This window comes from Dermacentor silvarum, chromosome 1 (assembly GCF_013339745.2).
Source record: "Dermacentor silvarum isolate Dsil-2018 chromosome 1, BIME_Dsil_1.4, whole genome shotgun sequence".
NCBI classification, from domain to species: Eukaryota; Metazoa; Arthropoda; class Arachnida; order Ixodida; family Ixodidae; genus Dermacentor; species Dermacentor silvarum.
Window position 1 is genome coordinate 65,178,546 of NC_051154.1, and position 16,846 is coordinate 65,195,391.

Sequence of the window (16,846 nt, forward strand, 5' to 3'; positions counted from 1 at the left end):
GCGACATGGCGAAATAATCTGCTTATTGTGAAAGGGTCGCGTGAAAGTGGCTCTTCGCAACACCGCCCGGAGCGAAAGTCACCGACTACGACGAGAGCGTTTTCATTCGTTGCCGTACTTTCCATTTTACTCCGTGCGCACGCAAAATTATGCAGTGCTCGTTAGTGAGCGGCAAAGGCCGCCGCGAGGGACGAATATAGACAATAATGGAACGCGCTCGCTTTCCTTCGGGAACTATACATTCATGCTACTATAAGCAGCGCCTCTGTTAGAAAGTAATTGCCGATATATATCCGCTCGCGGTTAAAATTTTCTTCGAATTTTTACAAAAAATGCAGCCTTCCACTTGTCTCATATAAAAAGCGAGTATTGGGACCAGTGCTAAAATGCTCTGAACATGCACTTACGCCTTACGTCTACGTTTAATCACTCCCGTGGCCCTCTCGCACGCTGCAAATTCAAAACTGTCCGCCGTTTTTTTTTTCCCCTTTCTTTTTGTCATCATAGAATTTATGCTCGCTAGTTGCATCGTTTCTAATACTTTCTTAGCTTTCTTCCGGAGACCATGCCCTTCTACTTACGTCTACTTGTCTACGCCGCCTCGTCGCACCGAGATCATTAACTGTACACACGCTTGCTTCTAGTGAAGTGGGCAAGGCGCGCCGCTTCAGCGATCCGCCGCGTAATACAGGCACCTCAGCGGGACGCCGGTGCGCGCTCCTCATTGCGGCGCGCATCATTCAGGACGCCACCGCGGGCGCCGCTCCACTGTGGCGGCAGCGCGGTGCGGGCGTCGCCTAAGCGCGGCGACCTCGCGCCGGCTCAGCGAAATGACCGCCGGGCTGCCGCGTCAAGGAGAACCGAGCCATTTTAACGCCGAAGACGCGCCCGGCCTGCAAGAGCGGCAGCGGCGCACGAATGCTGCAGCCGTTGCAACGCTTTGGGCGAGCGTCGGCGCCACACGCAGCGAAATGACCAAGCGCGGCTGCCCTCTCGAAATAATTAAGCGAAAATCTGCGAAAGCCGTGTGCAGCGCCGTGCCCTGGCTACAGGAAATGCGCCGGTGAGCGTGCGTGCGTGCGCGCGGCGCTCCAAGATAGTTTGTATAGAGAAGAGGGTTTCGTTAAGCGCCGGCCGAGTTCTTTAATGCCTGCGTATGATTCCGCGCTGACGCACTGCCGCGCATTATCGCATACGCCAAGAACTCGTCGCGTCAAAATATGTTGCTATCAAGTTCTTACGGTGTATAAGCTATTTCGGGGATGGTTATTTAGTGCTCTTCATATTTCGTGGGCGCTATAGAGGCCGCATCGTGTAAAGCGTTAGCGCCCTACTGCGAGTGTCCTTTCTCATGATCGATTCCCTGTTCTGTGAAAAAACAGACACTGCCAATAACTTTGAAGTATGGCACCCCTATATGACTTGTATCATCATTGGTGTTTCTTGGTGCTCGTACGCAAACCGTTTTCTTTTTTTTTTTCTCCTGGAAGACTATGCGAATGAAGACATCGCTGCAGCGTTCGAAAGATGTGCCATAGAAGCGTTTGTGTGTCGAAAGAGGCGGCTTCACTAGAGAGGCGCTCACCGGCCTGTTACGCGAATCTTGAGTTATATATACAATGCTCTTCAAGCATTCAATGGCAGCCTGCTGGATTTCGCTCCTCATTGTTATTCTCTGGTGCCGGTTGACCTTGGATTTGTTGACGCCACGTGGTGACCATGCAAGCGTCCTTTTCCGGACGTGCGGTTTCTGATTGCCCCCCCCCCCCCCTCCCCACTCACACACACACACCGGCCATGAAATATACGAATCCGTCGGAGAGAAAACGTGCGCAAGATGTCGGAGAAAGGAGGAGCGATTGAGGGCGGGGGAGGGGGGGGAGAGAGAGAGCAGGCACCCACTGAGCCACGAGGCAGTTGGCAGCCAATGAAAATGGAAGGCGCATTTCTGGCCTGCTTTATGGTATAGGATAAGCCGGAGCGGCAGTCCTGCCAGAACTTATGTGCCCGCGAAATAACCAAAGCGCGCTGGAATTCTCCATTGCGCCTATCGTTGGCCGGCCCTTCTCACGAGTTGCCTTTTCCCCGGCACACCTTATCATTCTTCCTTCCAGGCAGCCGCCCTTTGTGCCCAGTCCAAGTCGCTGTCATCGGAGCCGCGCACCAGCCCCTGACCGAATGGGGGATACATCACTGCATGCCTCGTCTTCGCTTTCACGCTTGTGCATCCCGTGTGCCTTGTTTTACTTTCGTTCTGTCTTGATATTCTTTCTGGCAGTAACGAGGAGAAAAGGGAAGCGCCTGCGTTCGTCTGTGTCTTGAAGAAGAAAAAAAAAAGTTGTGCAACTTTTTCCTTGAGGTCAGCGATGTGCTCTGCCAGCTCCTCCGATGTTGAAATTGCGATCGACATGCTTGCACAACATAGCTGGCGCTTCTGTAGAAACCATGCCTCAGCTCGGGAGCATTGTAATGACGAAACTGGAAAGCGCTTTTCAGGCAGGGTACTCTCATCAATCGCTCAAGCATAGTCACTCTGAGGGTGAGCGCATAGCCAGCGTGACCAAAACTTCAGCGTTCGTTTTTCAATAAGGTACCCTGCTGAAAGTTGTGGGATTTTTTATATCATCAGAGTGATTTCGTTTTTAATTATTTTCTTGTTGCTCTTAGCCACAAAAATGCTGATTTATTTTTCTTTCCGACGTTCACTGATTCAGACAACGCCGCACTTTTGCAAAGTTAGGTTTGGGCTTACGTCTGTCGCAGAAGCTAGCCTTCAGATTACACGAACTTTATTTACTGTATACATTTTTTTTAATCTGCTGACGGCGAGTAAAAAAAAAGTTTAAAATAGATACTTGTTCTAGTAAAGTAAGTAAAAGCGAGGTTGTATATTTTCTTTCATTGGGCATTTTTGTCAAAAAGTAACTAACGGTTATGAAAGAGATTTCGATAGCGGTTATGAAAGAGATGTCGCATCGGATGACATTACTGCGCTAAAAAAGTGTAAGTACACCCGGATAGAGATATGGAGCCCACGATCTCAGAGAAACTTGTGCAAGGCCCTTGCCGCTTTGGCAGCATTCGGCGGAGATGCTTATCCCGACATCCGTAGCCGCATGCACAAAGCTCTTCGTTATTAATTGTTGTTGGTCATTGGCCAGCCACGTTCACTAATAACACTTAGTGATCATAACTCCCTATCTGGTGTTTTCTCCAGCCTGTTCGCGCGAGCCTCTCCAGCGTACAAACTGGCTTGTAAATACGGTCCCTGTTGCATAACTTCGGGAATTCCAGCTTTGCAGAATTAATTCTGGCTGCTCCTTACGCTGCGCGTAAGGACGCAGCCGTGAAACTGCGCAAGTGAAGGCAGCCATTTTAAGAACACTCAGGACCAATAGTGACATTCATTACGATATAGGTGTGGTGGCGACTAGACTACGTTTTTCGCGCTCTTCTGCGAGCAGCCTCAGCAATTCAGCCATGCTGCCGCTCCTTGACCGGCAGGGCAGCGTTGGAATCAATGGGCTTCGCCTTGTTGATGAGATCTCGGCAACTGCGCAGACTCGCGACTTCGTAACCAGCCGCGGGCCATGTTGCCCGTCGAGAGCCTTGAGGGAAAGAATGAAGCTTTCGAGAATCGCAGGCGCGAAGGAGACGCTCGGGCAAAAGAGCCGCGTTCTGGTCACCTTGGCCGAAAGTCATTATGCAAATGTCGCCTCACAGAAGCAGCTTGAAGCGGTAGAGTGAGGGGAAAGGGGGGGGGGGGGGGGAGGATTTCCGCAGACCCTCGAGTGCTTGTCTGACTGGGCACCGTGTCGTTCGGCTGAGCACACACACCTACACTCGACGCCGGACAAGTTTGTATCAGCGGAGTGCTTCATCTTGAGTGTGGCCTCGCGACCCTCGACTTGAGCCACTGCTGGTTAGGTCTGGCTCATCAGGGCGGCGTTGAGCGTTGACGGCCGGCTTTCCTAAGCATTGCAACGCTGCAGTCTGAAATCACGTTGCAACGACAGAATTCAGACTTCGTCGCTGCATTCTAACGAGTTCGCAAGTGTTTTGTAAGGTACATGCGTCAGTTGTTTGCTTTTGTTCCCACTAATGGAAGACTCGCGATGTTAAAGGCTCTGGCAGCATCTTTTCTCTCTGAGGACCGCTGCAAGTGATTCGCTGAAATAGCGCACCACCATTTCGAACGTGAATAGAGTAGCACGCGTATTGCCCCCCCCCCCCCCCCCCATTTCGTTTTATTTTTATTTTCTCCAGCCACAAAGCCTATAGGCATCGTCAACGCTCTGGCGTACGCAATGAATGCTCAAATAACCTATAGACGGCAATGCTATGGAAACGCACAGGTCGTGTAAAACGTGTGACAACAGCTGCGGACGCATCTGCCGGAATTGATCGCATCCGGAATTGTTTCTCGGCTGTGCAGCATTCCAAATGTTTTCTGCATAAAAAAAATGGAGTGGGCAAAAGTACCAACAATTCTTCTGTATGTTCTTCAATACACGAATACTGATTACAAGCGAAAGTCCAGTCAAATGGGCAGCTTCTACAAAAGCAAGGAGCAAAGCAGATACTTGTTGGACCATACGACAGTTACAGCTGAATAAAAGAGAAACGTCACGCCGCTAGATGCGCGTACAAAGTTTCGTTGGTTATATACCAATGCAACATTGAAAATTACCGTCAATAGCATCTACAACAAAATTTAACTCTACAATAAAATACACTACTCCAACGAAAACTTGATTAGTCACTGTTGTCTTTCTTGAGGGCGACTGGCCTATGTGAACGCCTTTGAATTGCTCAGGCCCTCCGCGTGCGTGCACGAGCTCACCGTGTCCTTCCTCCCCCACCCCCCCCCCACCTCCTCTCTCTATCTCATCTTTCTATTCCCTCTTTCCCGTCCCCCAGAGTAGGGTAGCCAACCAGACGCATTTCTGGCTAACATCCCTGCCTTCTCTCTTTCTCTCCTCCTCCTCCTTCCTGAATAGGACCGAAGGGCGCAAAGCATAGAAATCCAGGCCGTCTAAGTATAAACATTAGCGCGAAATAAGGAAATGGAATACAAAGACTAACATAGAGAAACCAACCGAATAGGACGAGGCGTTCGTGTACTGTATGTCTTGTACCTATGTTTCTTCTCTTTTATTGATTTCCGCCAACGTCCATCTCAGCAATTATGCGCCTGCTGGCGCAGCGGTAAGTCTTTAGTTATGTGACTCCAAGCAATGACGTAAAAAATGTACGGCTCCTCGTAATTACTCAGTAAGCAGCCACTGTGTGAGGCAATCATGCTTCGTGTAGCGTGAGATGGTGCCTTGTTCGGAACCCCGATAGCGGGAATAGCTAAGTATTGATGAATCAGTTGACTTAAATGGAAGCTTAATAGGGGAAAGGGAACTAGCCATTAGACAGCCATCACCATATGCGGCCGTTTTCGCCTATATAGTGGCTCCGATAACCTGCAATAACCTTGCCTGTCTATAATAAGCAAGTGCTACAAAAATACTGAATATCAAGTTCTTCCACAGAACGGCGAATTGAGTCAAAAAAAAAGAAAAAAAAAGAACGTACGTACACCCTTTGAAGTCTTCAGTCATGTACTGCGATAAGCAGTTTACCTGAAGAAGTTGTTTTTGCACGCCCCACTCTCTGTTTCTGCGCGCGTTTCGTATTCACTCATAGTCCTGCCCTCCCTCTAATATTTCTATTTCCCTGTTCCCCTCCCTCAGCGCATAGGGTAGCCAACTAGACGCTTTTCTTATTAACGTCTTTGCCTGCGCCCTTTCTCTCTCTTCTGGTCCTCCTGTGCATGCTCCTGCGTGCATGCAGTGTCAACTCTCTTGTTTTTTTCCTATTCCTATTCTTTCTTTCCTTACCTCCTGTGGGGGGTAGTGAACCGGACACTCGTTTTGTTTACCTCTGTGCCTTCCTCTACTTACTTTCTCCTATCTGGCATTTGCGCAACGCTTCGACTCGGTCAATTCTCTCATAGCTTCTCTACGAGCGTTGTCCTCACCCTGCCTTCAATTATTCCCATCTTACAATTCGTCTTTTTTTTTTTCTTCAGATTTTCAGTTCTATCTGTTCCATATCTTATCTCTTCCCGTTTGCCCATGACGATCACTCAGAGTTGGCAAAATGAACGCGACATTAACTACATGCCATCTCTAGCACCTAAAATCACACTCAATTCGACTGGCACTCGCGTCATGTAGGATTATCTCGCGTTCTTGAAAATTTGCAGTTCGAATCTTCGAAATTGCAGTTCGAATTATATATTCGAATCTTCAAGTGTCTCCATTCTATGTCTTTACTACTTATCTCGTACTGTTCGCCCATGGAGAATTAGCATAATGAGGGTGACGTTGATTAAGCGCCGTCTTTGGTACCGAATTCTGTCAATTGAGTTTTTTTTTTTTTTCACGTCCTCTAAATTTTCAATTCATATCTAGAAATATTCAACTACATTCATTCCTTATCTTGTATTTGTATCTCTTCCCGTTCACCCATGAAAACTGATTAAAGTTGGCAAGCGTGGCATTTCGTTACATTTATTATGTTAGTAACAAACAAGTTGTTTTAGGACTTAAGTACTCATCGCAGTGAGTCTATCCGAAGGACCACTCTGATTCGTATTCTAAATCTGGAATATTCGCAGAAGCTTTGTGTTTGTCCCTGCAGGCATCGTTACCGCACTCAGCAAACCAACATAACTCACCGTTCTTGCGTGCAGATAGGTGAAATCATGTTGGCTAAATACCGATTGATACAGATCATAAGGAGGTGGCACTTTAATTTCATTGCCTTCAAATACATCTAGGGCGTAATTCACAGAGCTTTTCATTCGTAAGTGCTGACTAGAAACAGTTCTGGCGCAGTAACTTTTTTTTTTGTATGTGTGTGTGTGTGTGTGTGAATGCGGGGCCAGATGATCTCTCGGCACAAGTGCTTGCGCACTAATCGCTCGAGTACAACCCGCCGAGACGGGACCAAGTCGCCGTGTTTCCTTTCTCGTGTATACGTTTTCCGCCTCCTTCTAGACCTTTTTCTTCCACCAGCTTTCCGCTTTCGCCGCCAGCGAGATTTTACTGCACGAAGCGCCCTTTGCACAGGGCTCGCCATCTATGTTTTCCGTCCGCCTTTCCGTGTGAGGTGGGCTCGACAAAACACTCAATATCGCTGTTCTTTCTTTTCTCGCGCATTTGTGCTCTCGACTGTCTGGCCGCGCGGCGCTATGGTCCCACGGTCTCAGCGGAATCCAAGAGACCATTGCAGCTAACCTACTAAAGACGAAACAGCAAGGCCCAAGAAGACACACGCAGCGCCACGCACTGCATCGAGCGAGTCAACAGAGGCACAAGGGGCGAGATGAAGTTTCGTCGAAATGCTCAAAGTGGAAAGCAGCCCACAGCATTCTCTGCAGAGAGAAAGCTTGCGTCCAGCAGTGGAACAATATCGGCTTTCCGCCGAGAGGCTCCTATTGACATTAAAGTTTAATCTCCAGCCAGAACTGCGACACCAACTCGGTATTTTTACCATTTCCCTCATACATTGTGTACAATGTCCCGAGACAACTATGTAAAATTACAGCATAGGCAGCAATGAAAAATAAATCGGTTGTTTATAAGCCCTTTCTTCAGTTTTTATCTTCTTTTGTACCATTATTAGTGAACTACTAATACTCCAGATTCCAACTCGGTGTTGTCGAAACGTGAAAATAACTGTCTCGGCACTGAGCGGACTGCAAGGCTTTATTTCGAACGATTTCCTTTCGTTTTTTTTTTTTAAGATGCTAGCCACTAAAATGCTAGCCACTAAGTCCGCCGAATGTATCGCGAATGCATTAACAACTATCGCCCAATTTGCATTTTACCATTCTTTAGTAAAGTAATTGAAAAACTAATCTGCAACCGTTTAATGAAATACTTACCCAAATTTAACTTAATATCTGATGATCGATTCGGTTTCCGACAAGGCCTCTCTACTGAAGTCGCACTAATCGCTTTCACTGACAGAGCTAAGCTAGCAATAGATCAGGGCCTACTCTTTGGAGCTGTGTTTATTGATTTCACGAAGGCATTTGATACAATTAATCACCTCATCCTCACTCATAAACTTGACTGTTACGGCAGATCTGGGCCACCCTTGCAACTGATTCAAAGCTATCTTACTAACCGGACGCAGGTTGTTATGAATTATGAAATCATGAATTATGTATTTCCAGTTTTAGTGATTGCATGTAGTCTTATAAATACCAATAACACCAGGTTTTCCACTAACCATAATCTGCTTTTACCTAAAGTACGAACTAACTACGGCCGACTGACAGCAAGATTTTCATGTATATCACTTTGGAACATGTTACCGCCTGATTTAAAAACATGTACGATGTATTCATTTTGTAGATGTCTTAAAATTTATTTATTAGATAATTAATCGGTTTGATATCCTTGTTTTCATTCTTTTGAGTTCTTTGTTCTAAACAACCTGTAATTATTCTTATTCGTCGCCATAATCTTCATGCACATATTTTATCATGTATCTTTATACTGCTAATCCGCCATTGTCTGCTGTATAATGTATTCATCCCCTGCCTACGTCCTGCTAGGAGGTCTCCCCGACAGTTTTGACTTTGGGACCTCCGATTGTACTTACCATGTATAATTGTATTTTGTAAATTATGGAAAAATAAAATTTAAAAAAATGTGTCCGGCAATGCCCGTACCTCAAAGTAGATGACTTCAATTAAGCTGAAACAGAACAAACAGCATCATTTTGATTTAAAAAATCTTAATCCTATGCGAACAAAACTGATTTCAGATTTTTAAAAAGAAATCGTCGGTGACTGACCTCCTTCGAGCTTACAGGGGAAAGCGTGGGTATTTAATCTCCGAAGTTCTACTCTTAAAGTCTTGGAAAGAGTGCATTTTCACATGTTTGAGTTCAACTTGAAGCGTCGTACTGGGAAAGTTACTTAACAAGATATAACTAAATTTACACCGAATTTCTCGGTGTTGCAAAGTTGCTTTATCATTCAACCCAGTTCATCATTCGTATTTTCTCTTTTTCGTCTCCGTACGCTGCCTTTTCCCCTGGGCCAAAGCGCATACGCGCCAAACGAGCTCGAGCAAACGCCACTTTCTCATGCCACCTTTTCTTGCTCATTTACCTGCTTTACTTTGTATATCAATGCAAGTTACTGCATTCTTGCGTCACTTATACGCTTGTCTCTACTTAAATTGCCTGTACTGAGTATTTTGCTTTATGATTGCCCACGGTGCTCGGCGCAAGTGCCTCGTATGGACGCTTTTCACGCGTGCACTTGCGCCACAAATTTTCAAGAACGAAGCGCGCAACCAGTTCGCTGCAAGTTGTTGAGCTCAGAAGCGCTTACGCATAATGAAGGACCGCAGCTGCTGCATCGCTGACAAGCGCCGTTCTCCTCGCTATAAGCGGACAAGCGGGCTTTCCCTTTCGACGACAGGCTTAGAGGGGAAGCCTCGGTCGCTGAGAACGATCGTTCCTGTACCTAAGAGCGGCCGAGATCGATGCGGCTGTAACGTGCGCCGATTAATCCGTTCATTCGAAACCCCGAATAAAGCCGCAGGACAAGTGAACCACGCTCAACTTTCTTGTCTCTCAGAGCGCGCGTACTCTGTAAGCGCATCAAGCTTGTTCACTGCGCGCTTATAATTGCTCTTTCGATTAGATTTTCGACCATGTCATATAGAAAAGTCATTGAATTCGTATCTAAAAGAAGCTGGCACGATCACAGCAAGTACATTGTCTAGCACACTATTGCAAGCTGCATTTCGAGCCTGATAGAAGCGAATGGCGGGCCGACTGACTCCCACTGTTACTATTAAAAAGGAAATGACGCTTTTGCAGCGACTGCAGCTAGTCGTACACTGGATGGAGTAATGTTCCTATGTCTGAGTACTATTTCATAAACGAAACATCTAGACGACTTTCCAACACACCAGCACCTATCGATTCTTATCTTTCGCAGTCTCCCGCCGTCGCTCATCGATCATCGAGCCTCGAGAGTGCGTCCATTTTCACGTGCCACGAAAGAAATACGTTCAAACCGATACCATCCACGCTCATTTATTTCCGTTCCCCTTTTCGAGGCTGACAGGCGACTTAACGCAAGGGGACAGAAGGGCCCGCGGCTTCTGTTTTCAAATACCGCCTCTTATGAACACAGGCGTGCGAGTGCCAGTCCGGCTCGCTAAGCGAATTGAGCACCGTGCTCCGAGAAGCTAGAGTTCGGTACTACAAGTAAAACGAGAGATAAGAAAAGGAACTACGCGATCCGAGGCCGGCCTGCTCGTTATTCCTGCGCGCGAGGTATTCCAAAAAGCGCCGCGCGGTCGGTCTCGTTACCCGGTCGGGTTTATTCGCTCTCCCTTGGCCCACGTGTTGCAACACGACGGCTAGAACGGTCCGCCTGGATGTCAGCGATAATAAGGTACGCACGGTCAACGGACGACCGCTGTTTTGCAACCTCGACGCGCACCGCATGGAACAGCCGGGGCCGCGGCGAGACTCCCACGAGAAGACGCCACCTCGTCGATACGGTCTCCTGAAGCCACACCGTCGTATTCCCTGCGCAGCAATTTTTTTCTTCTTCTTCTTTCCGAAATATGCGCTAGTAATAAAGATCCTCTCGGGGCGAGGAAACGACAGAGATGCCCGAAAAAAAAAAGATAAAACAAAAAGAATAAAATTTTCACGATCGTAGCCGCGCCCGCAATTATTGGCCCCGAAACGTTCCACGAGATTGTATAGTCCATCTCAATAGTTATAGTGATTTGGGCCGACGATAACGACGCTGCAGAGTAACCGATTACGTTAGCAGTACACAGCAGTAAAGCCACTGCCCATAAAGCGAAAAGCCTTATATTCGTATTCATGCAGCTGCCTGGCGCATTTAACGCCCCTGCTGCGATCTTTCTGCCTTTGTGTGATAACGGCAGTATTACACATTGATAGAATTTTCATTCTACAATACTTGCGATTAGACGTGTAAGTTACCTTCGACGAAGTTTCATTCAGCCTTCTGTAGTATGCAGCGAGAACGGGAACCTCTGCATGAAGAAAATGTGTTCACTCAGGAGAAGCAGTGTGGGCCCAGCGGAAGTGAGAAATTGTGCTGAGCCAGCTGTAAATCGGTGGCTACAAACGTCGGTCTCATCTCGTGCAGCATCGAGGTGCAACGCCTGCAACGCCGCTGGCGGCGTTCCTCATTCCACCGGCGTAGGGTGCCTCAGTGCGCTCCTCCTCAACGCATCGAGGCCACCTATATACGCCAGCGTTATGAGACGCCTAATAGCTGCGCTGTTTCGGCTGCTCAGCAGCACTTGCTTCGCGTGCTGTGTGCCCCCGTAAACATGGCGCCCCCGCGTATTCTTAGAGCACCGTCTGAGGAGCGTCAGTGCAACGCAATGGGCTGTATTATAGAACATTCTAAACCTACCCATCACCTTGCTATCGCTACCAGTGCGTCTGTCCAATTTATCAGCCCTTGTGCACGCCCAGCGCTTCGGATGAGCGCTTTGGACGGTCACCCGCTTTTCGGAAACTATCCTGCAAATCACGAACAAGACGAGTCGCGTCGGTGCTACTTTCCGGGATTCTCTTATGCGTGAAATAGGATAACGTGTTGACGCGAAGAATTCTTCGATTGGTCCGGCTGCTCTTCTATATGCAAACACGGTTCCCCGCCAACCAATTACTGGATCGCGTGACACGCGGGACGGCGCTAACAGATATCCTTCACAGAAAACGGAGCACCCGCACGTCATGCGAATCCTTGCGGGAGCGTGCAGCATATTAGGCGCCGCCGCGGCTGGGCGAAAATAAGGCGCCGGCTTTTAATCCCGCTGGGCTCCAGCTGAAGTGCCATCAGCGCGTGGAAAGATTATTCTCACATTACGTTCAGAACTCGTGAACGGTTACGTTCCAGCATATCACATACCACGAACGAGTTCAAGAGGCATCATTTCGGACGTACGCTAGACGTTTAATCACGTAGGAGGCCCCTGAGAAAGTCGTCGTTTGGAGATAAAAATACAATATGAGAATAAATCACGCGTGCTTCAGTGTTTTAGAGTGAACACGTGGTCGCGAAATACGTCGGTCAAGGTTGTTGAACGAAAATTTAAAACGTTCTCCCTTCCTTGAGTTCGTAGAAAGATAAGTCGGCAAGGAATGGAGAATGTTAACCGTTCGAGGTTTCGTATAGTTTTCGTAGTTTTCCATCAGGCAGTCCTGTAGCTTTCTGTTATCGCGCATTGTGCGTGTGGTTTTGTTACCCCGCACAGCTTGCTGCGCAGTTTTCTCTCCGCGTGGCAGTTACGCCCGAGTGTCGATAATATATAAGTATGGATGCGAAATTTCTAGTATAGAGAGAACCACAGAAAAAGCACTATTCAGAACTCGTTTTATTCGTATCAGCTGGAGCAATCACACTTGAGCGCGTGTAGATTTCTTTCTCTTTGTGAGCGTGTCCTTTACCTTTTTGTTACAACCTTTCTAAGCCCTGCAACATGTTTCCCTGCTTGTGTGTTTATAATAGGTGCGTGTTGGATTGTCTCTGTGCAGCTAGCCCAGCTGCTGCCGCTGGAAGAGAGCTTCCTTTTGCTCTTCCGTTTTGACAACCCGCTCGAGTCAAGCGTGGAATTCATGAAGGTAGGTCTCGGCCTCGTATCTCGGCTCTATTCCCTGCATGTTTGTTTTTTTCTTCTTTTTTATGTTGTTGTTAATTTGTTTTTATAGAGGCTTGACGCACGCGTGCAATCCAGCGAAGACCATAGAATTGAAAACGTTCAGCTGCAGATTAACGAAGCTTCCCATTGTGCAGCTTATTACATAGTTACAAAAAAAGAAATGAAAGAAAAAAAGAAGTTAGGACATTTCAGTTGACTCAAGAGTTCTTATGCAAAAAAAAAATGCATCATTACATTCTGTACTTACATTACGCAAAACACATAAGCAATCAGCAAAAAACCGACTATGAGTTGCCCCGTTCCTAAATTATGCGTAATTGAAGGACACACAAACTGAACAAAATAAAGGGAGACAAACTGTCAGCATGTGATCGCGGTTCCACTGAGTAGTGGTCAGATTTAACTTGTAGCTAACGTACGCAGACGGACTATAAGGTGCGCAAATAACCCATCTGGCACCAAAACTTCGCCTCACCGACACCGGCGCGCGGAAGAAATAGTTCCCGTGTTTCGTTTATTACGTTGTCAACGCAGATCACGAAATAAGGCCAGGAACGCAGACCAGGAAATAAGCCGACCAAATACGCACTGCTACAGATTTGGCTGTCGATCGCAAAATCTCGCGTTTACTCCCCCTTGCGTATTTCTCGAACCCAACATACGACAGGCGAATAGCGGCGCAGCAGTGCATTTTGTTCGCCCTCTGGCCCCGTGCGGATTCTTTTCGCGGAGGCTTCTTGTGTGCGTACGTGGCTTGGGAATTAGACACCGTTAAAACAAAACTTTAATAGCTAAATCAAGATATGTAAAGCTTGGTCTTCTATGAAAGTATTCTGGAACACGGAATTAAAATTTGTTAAATAAAAGCTCGTTAAATCGAGGTGCGACTTTGTCCTACCTTGAACAAGCAACTGCATTTGTAATTATGAATATGTAATTTGGGTGCTCATAATTTCAGCAAAAAAAATAATAATATGGTTTAACGTCTCGAAGCTGTGCAGTGGGCTCCGGATTAATTTTGACCGCCTAGTGTTCTGTTATGCCACGTACACACTAGCGGAAAAACGCACGCGGCGCGCCGCCGGCGGCAAGACGCGCGCCGCGAAAGCAGCCGCGAAACGGGTTTTTGTTGCCGCGGCAGGGATCGCTCCTGGACCGATTTTTTGCGGTTTGCCGCGTGCCGCGGATGAAGGAGACCAATGAGAGCGGCCTGCTTCCGTGACGTGCGCGCGGGAAACTGGAGCCATGCGGACCCGCCCGACCGCTTGTTTCTCGTTTCGCACTATCATCTGCACGCGTGAGCTCCCGGATAGTTCGAGAAGGGGAGAGGAGTCTAGTCTGTCACATGATTGCCGCAGCGGCGCGCCGCCGGTTGGTGTGGCTAAAGCCCCTATATTTATAAAAGTAGCGCCATCCACTTCCCTCCTCCTCCGTTCCACTATCGCGCTCGGTGCAACCAGCGCGATCGAGGCGCGATATCGACAGTGGCGCCGCCTGCGTCGGCCTGCCGTGGCAGACGACAGCTAACGCGCTACCAGAGGAAATCCGAGGAAAACTTCGGTCGCGGCCTGCGGAGACGTTTTTGAGGTGCGATTTTGCTTCGTCAGTCAGTAACTGGTCTTAATAATGCCGTTTTGGAAGTAGCAACGCGACGATGCGAGACGGCGCAAATATCAAGTGTGCAGCAAGCGTTTGCGCACGCCGGATGGTAAACAAAAAAAGCCTTTTGCCCTCGCCTTGTCGGTTGCGGCAACTTAAGGCGCAGCAGCATGCCATCACAACGAAGTTCTTGTCCCTAACACGTTTGATCCGTTTGTGCGTACAGCACTTTCGTCGCACAGGCCCGAGAATGGCAGTCGGAGCGCGCTGGAAAGAAAAAAAATATACAACAGCGCGACGCGAACTTCCACGTGACACGGATTGGCCAATGGGGGAGCGGAGGAGGCTGGGGCGACAGGAGGCGGCTAAGAGAGGGCGAGGAGGAAGTGCCGGGGTGAGCGCGGTGGCGGCAAGATCTAAGAATGGCGCTACTTTTATAAATATAGGGGCTTTAGGTGTGGCCGTCCTGCCGCTGCTGCGTTTTGCCGCCGGCGGCGCGCCGCGCGCGTTTTGCCGCTAGTGTGTACGTGCCATTACGCCCGCCTAAAAACGAGCGTTTTCGCATTCCTCCCCCATCGGAACGAGGCCACCGCGACCGGGAATCGAACCCGCAATCTCGTGCTCAGCAGCATGAACGCCATAGCCACGCCAGGTGCGCTCATAATTCGGCCAATCATGCGGTGCTATATCAGGAAAGCAATAACAGAATTCCCCATTAATAACCACATGATGGTTAGTGCGTGCTGTTTTCGTTGTTGTTACTTTGGAACAACCTTTAGAATTGTCACTAGCGACAGCGCTACCATCACGACAGCTGTTTTCGCTGTCCAGTGTTGTCGGTGTCATTCTGTCGAGTGCGTACTGTGTCTCGATTATTACACTTGAAGCAAATTCGAGTGAGAAGAGCTGCTTTGTGCGGAATAAATGCTCGGAGCGTCCAACGGCGAGTGCAATCAACGTACGGGTAAGCCGGGAACTTGTTCTTCGCGTCTTCCTAGCTTGCCACCTCAATCGGACAGCGCGCGCGCATTTGCGCGCCCTGACAGCTGCTGCCATCTCACTGCCATAGAGAGAACTGCTTATGTTATTGCACGGCCGCACTGAATTCAAAGTAGACGCGCTCTCAGACATTGCGCGCGTAGTGCATGCTGTCTGCCCATGGTTACAGATCGGGGTTCCTTTCGCTCGGCCGACCTTTCTTATCATCCACCATTCACGACCGGCCGATCCCACTGATATTGTGAGCAGAGCGCCGCATGGATCACTGACGAAGCGTGGAAAGGAATAGCATTGGAATAGAATAGTGAGATTATACCTGCTTGCATCTTGGGCCAGATTCACAAAGCTTTTCTTTCGTAAGTGTTCTTTGCCATTGGCCGGCCGCCTTAGATAATAATATGTCCTGCATCTGGATTGGCTGGAATTCTTTCTTACGAACAATTGTAGCGTAAGAAGTTTTTGTGAATTCGGGCCCTTATTCTTGGCGAGTCATTCTCTTTTGTGTGCATTAAATTCGATTTTCTTGTTTGGTTGTTGATTTTACTCTTTCTATTCTCTCGTTTTTTTTTTTTTTTTTTTTTTTTTTTTTTTTTTTTTGTTAATGACGTGTGTACGACGAGCGCAGGTTGAAAGAAACCCACCCACAGAAAGAAACCGAGCACGAGAACAGCCGCGAGAGATGATGACGGGAAGGGCGCGTCAAGGTGATCAGTCGAGTGGCTCGACTATTATTTGGCATTCGCACATGCTAATATGTCGTCTGTGGGCTTTGTATCTGATATCGACGACTTTATTAAACCTACAGATGCTTACTTGTATAAGTGTACAATTCAATGAAGAGACAGAGTTTAATAGAAGCTGAAGACATGAACCATGGACGCAGGGCTTGATACTCCAGGTGACGTGTTTGAATTGGCATGAAGAGGCGAAGAATATAAAGAGAAGCAAATATAACTGAATATAAGCTAGGAATAAACAAACAGATTCAACCCAAATTACAAGCAATAGGCCAAAGAATATCTAAAGAGTATACGGGCATTCATAATAATAGAGCTTAAGACCATTGGTGAAATTCAGTAGACTTCCTTCACGTGAACCTTTTATAAGGACTGTTTTCTTTTTACTCTGAGTTTTTTTTTTTTTCTTGCGCTTGTAAATAACTCCTTTCTTGAATCAGAGTAAATAGAAATGCGTGCTCGGCAACACGTGTCTCGGAGTGGACCATGAGGCCATGCTGGGAAATAATTGGTTAAAAGAGGTTGGAAGGTGGCCTGTCAGCGATAGGGCACATTGAAATTAACGGTGAATAAACAAAGATGCAATATAGGAACGAAAAATAGCTGACCGGGAGTGCGTAAGAACGAGGCGACAGGCGTAGGAAAGCCTATACCCGCCGGCGGTTCAGTAAGGGCACTTCGGTAAAGAGAATATATGGGCCTCTCTTAATTAGCCGTGCTGTGCGCATTATAGCGTTCTCTACTTTAGAGACGCGTGCAGTGTTACCT

General features: G+C 47.7%; 1 protein-coding gene across 2 annotated transcripts in view; it reads left to right on the forward strand.

The window, feature by feature from the left end:
* The window catches only part of LOC119464549 (calbindin-32-like), a 223,084-nt gene that overhangs the window by 179,550 nt on the left and 26,688 nt on the right, over positions 1–16,846 (forward strand). For both annotated transcript variants that reach the window (XM_037725570.2, XM_037725575.2), the window contains exon 4: positions 12,619–12,705. In XM_037725570.2, coding sequence (XP_037581498.1) covers positions 12,619–12,705 — 87 coding nt within the window. The remainder of the gene's footprint in view (positions 1–12,618; positions 12,706–16,846) is intronic.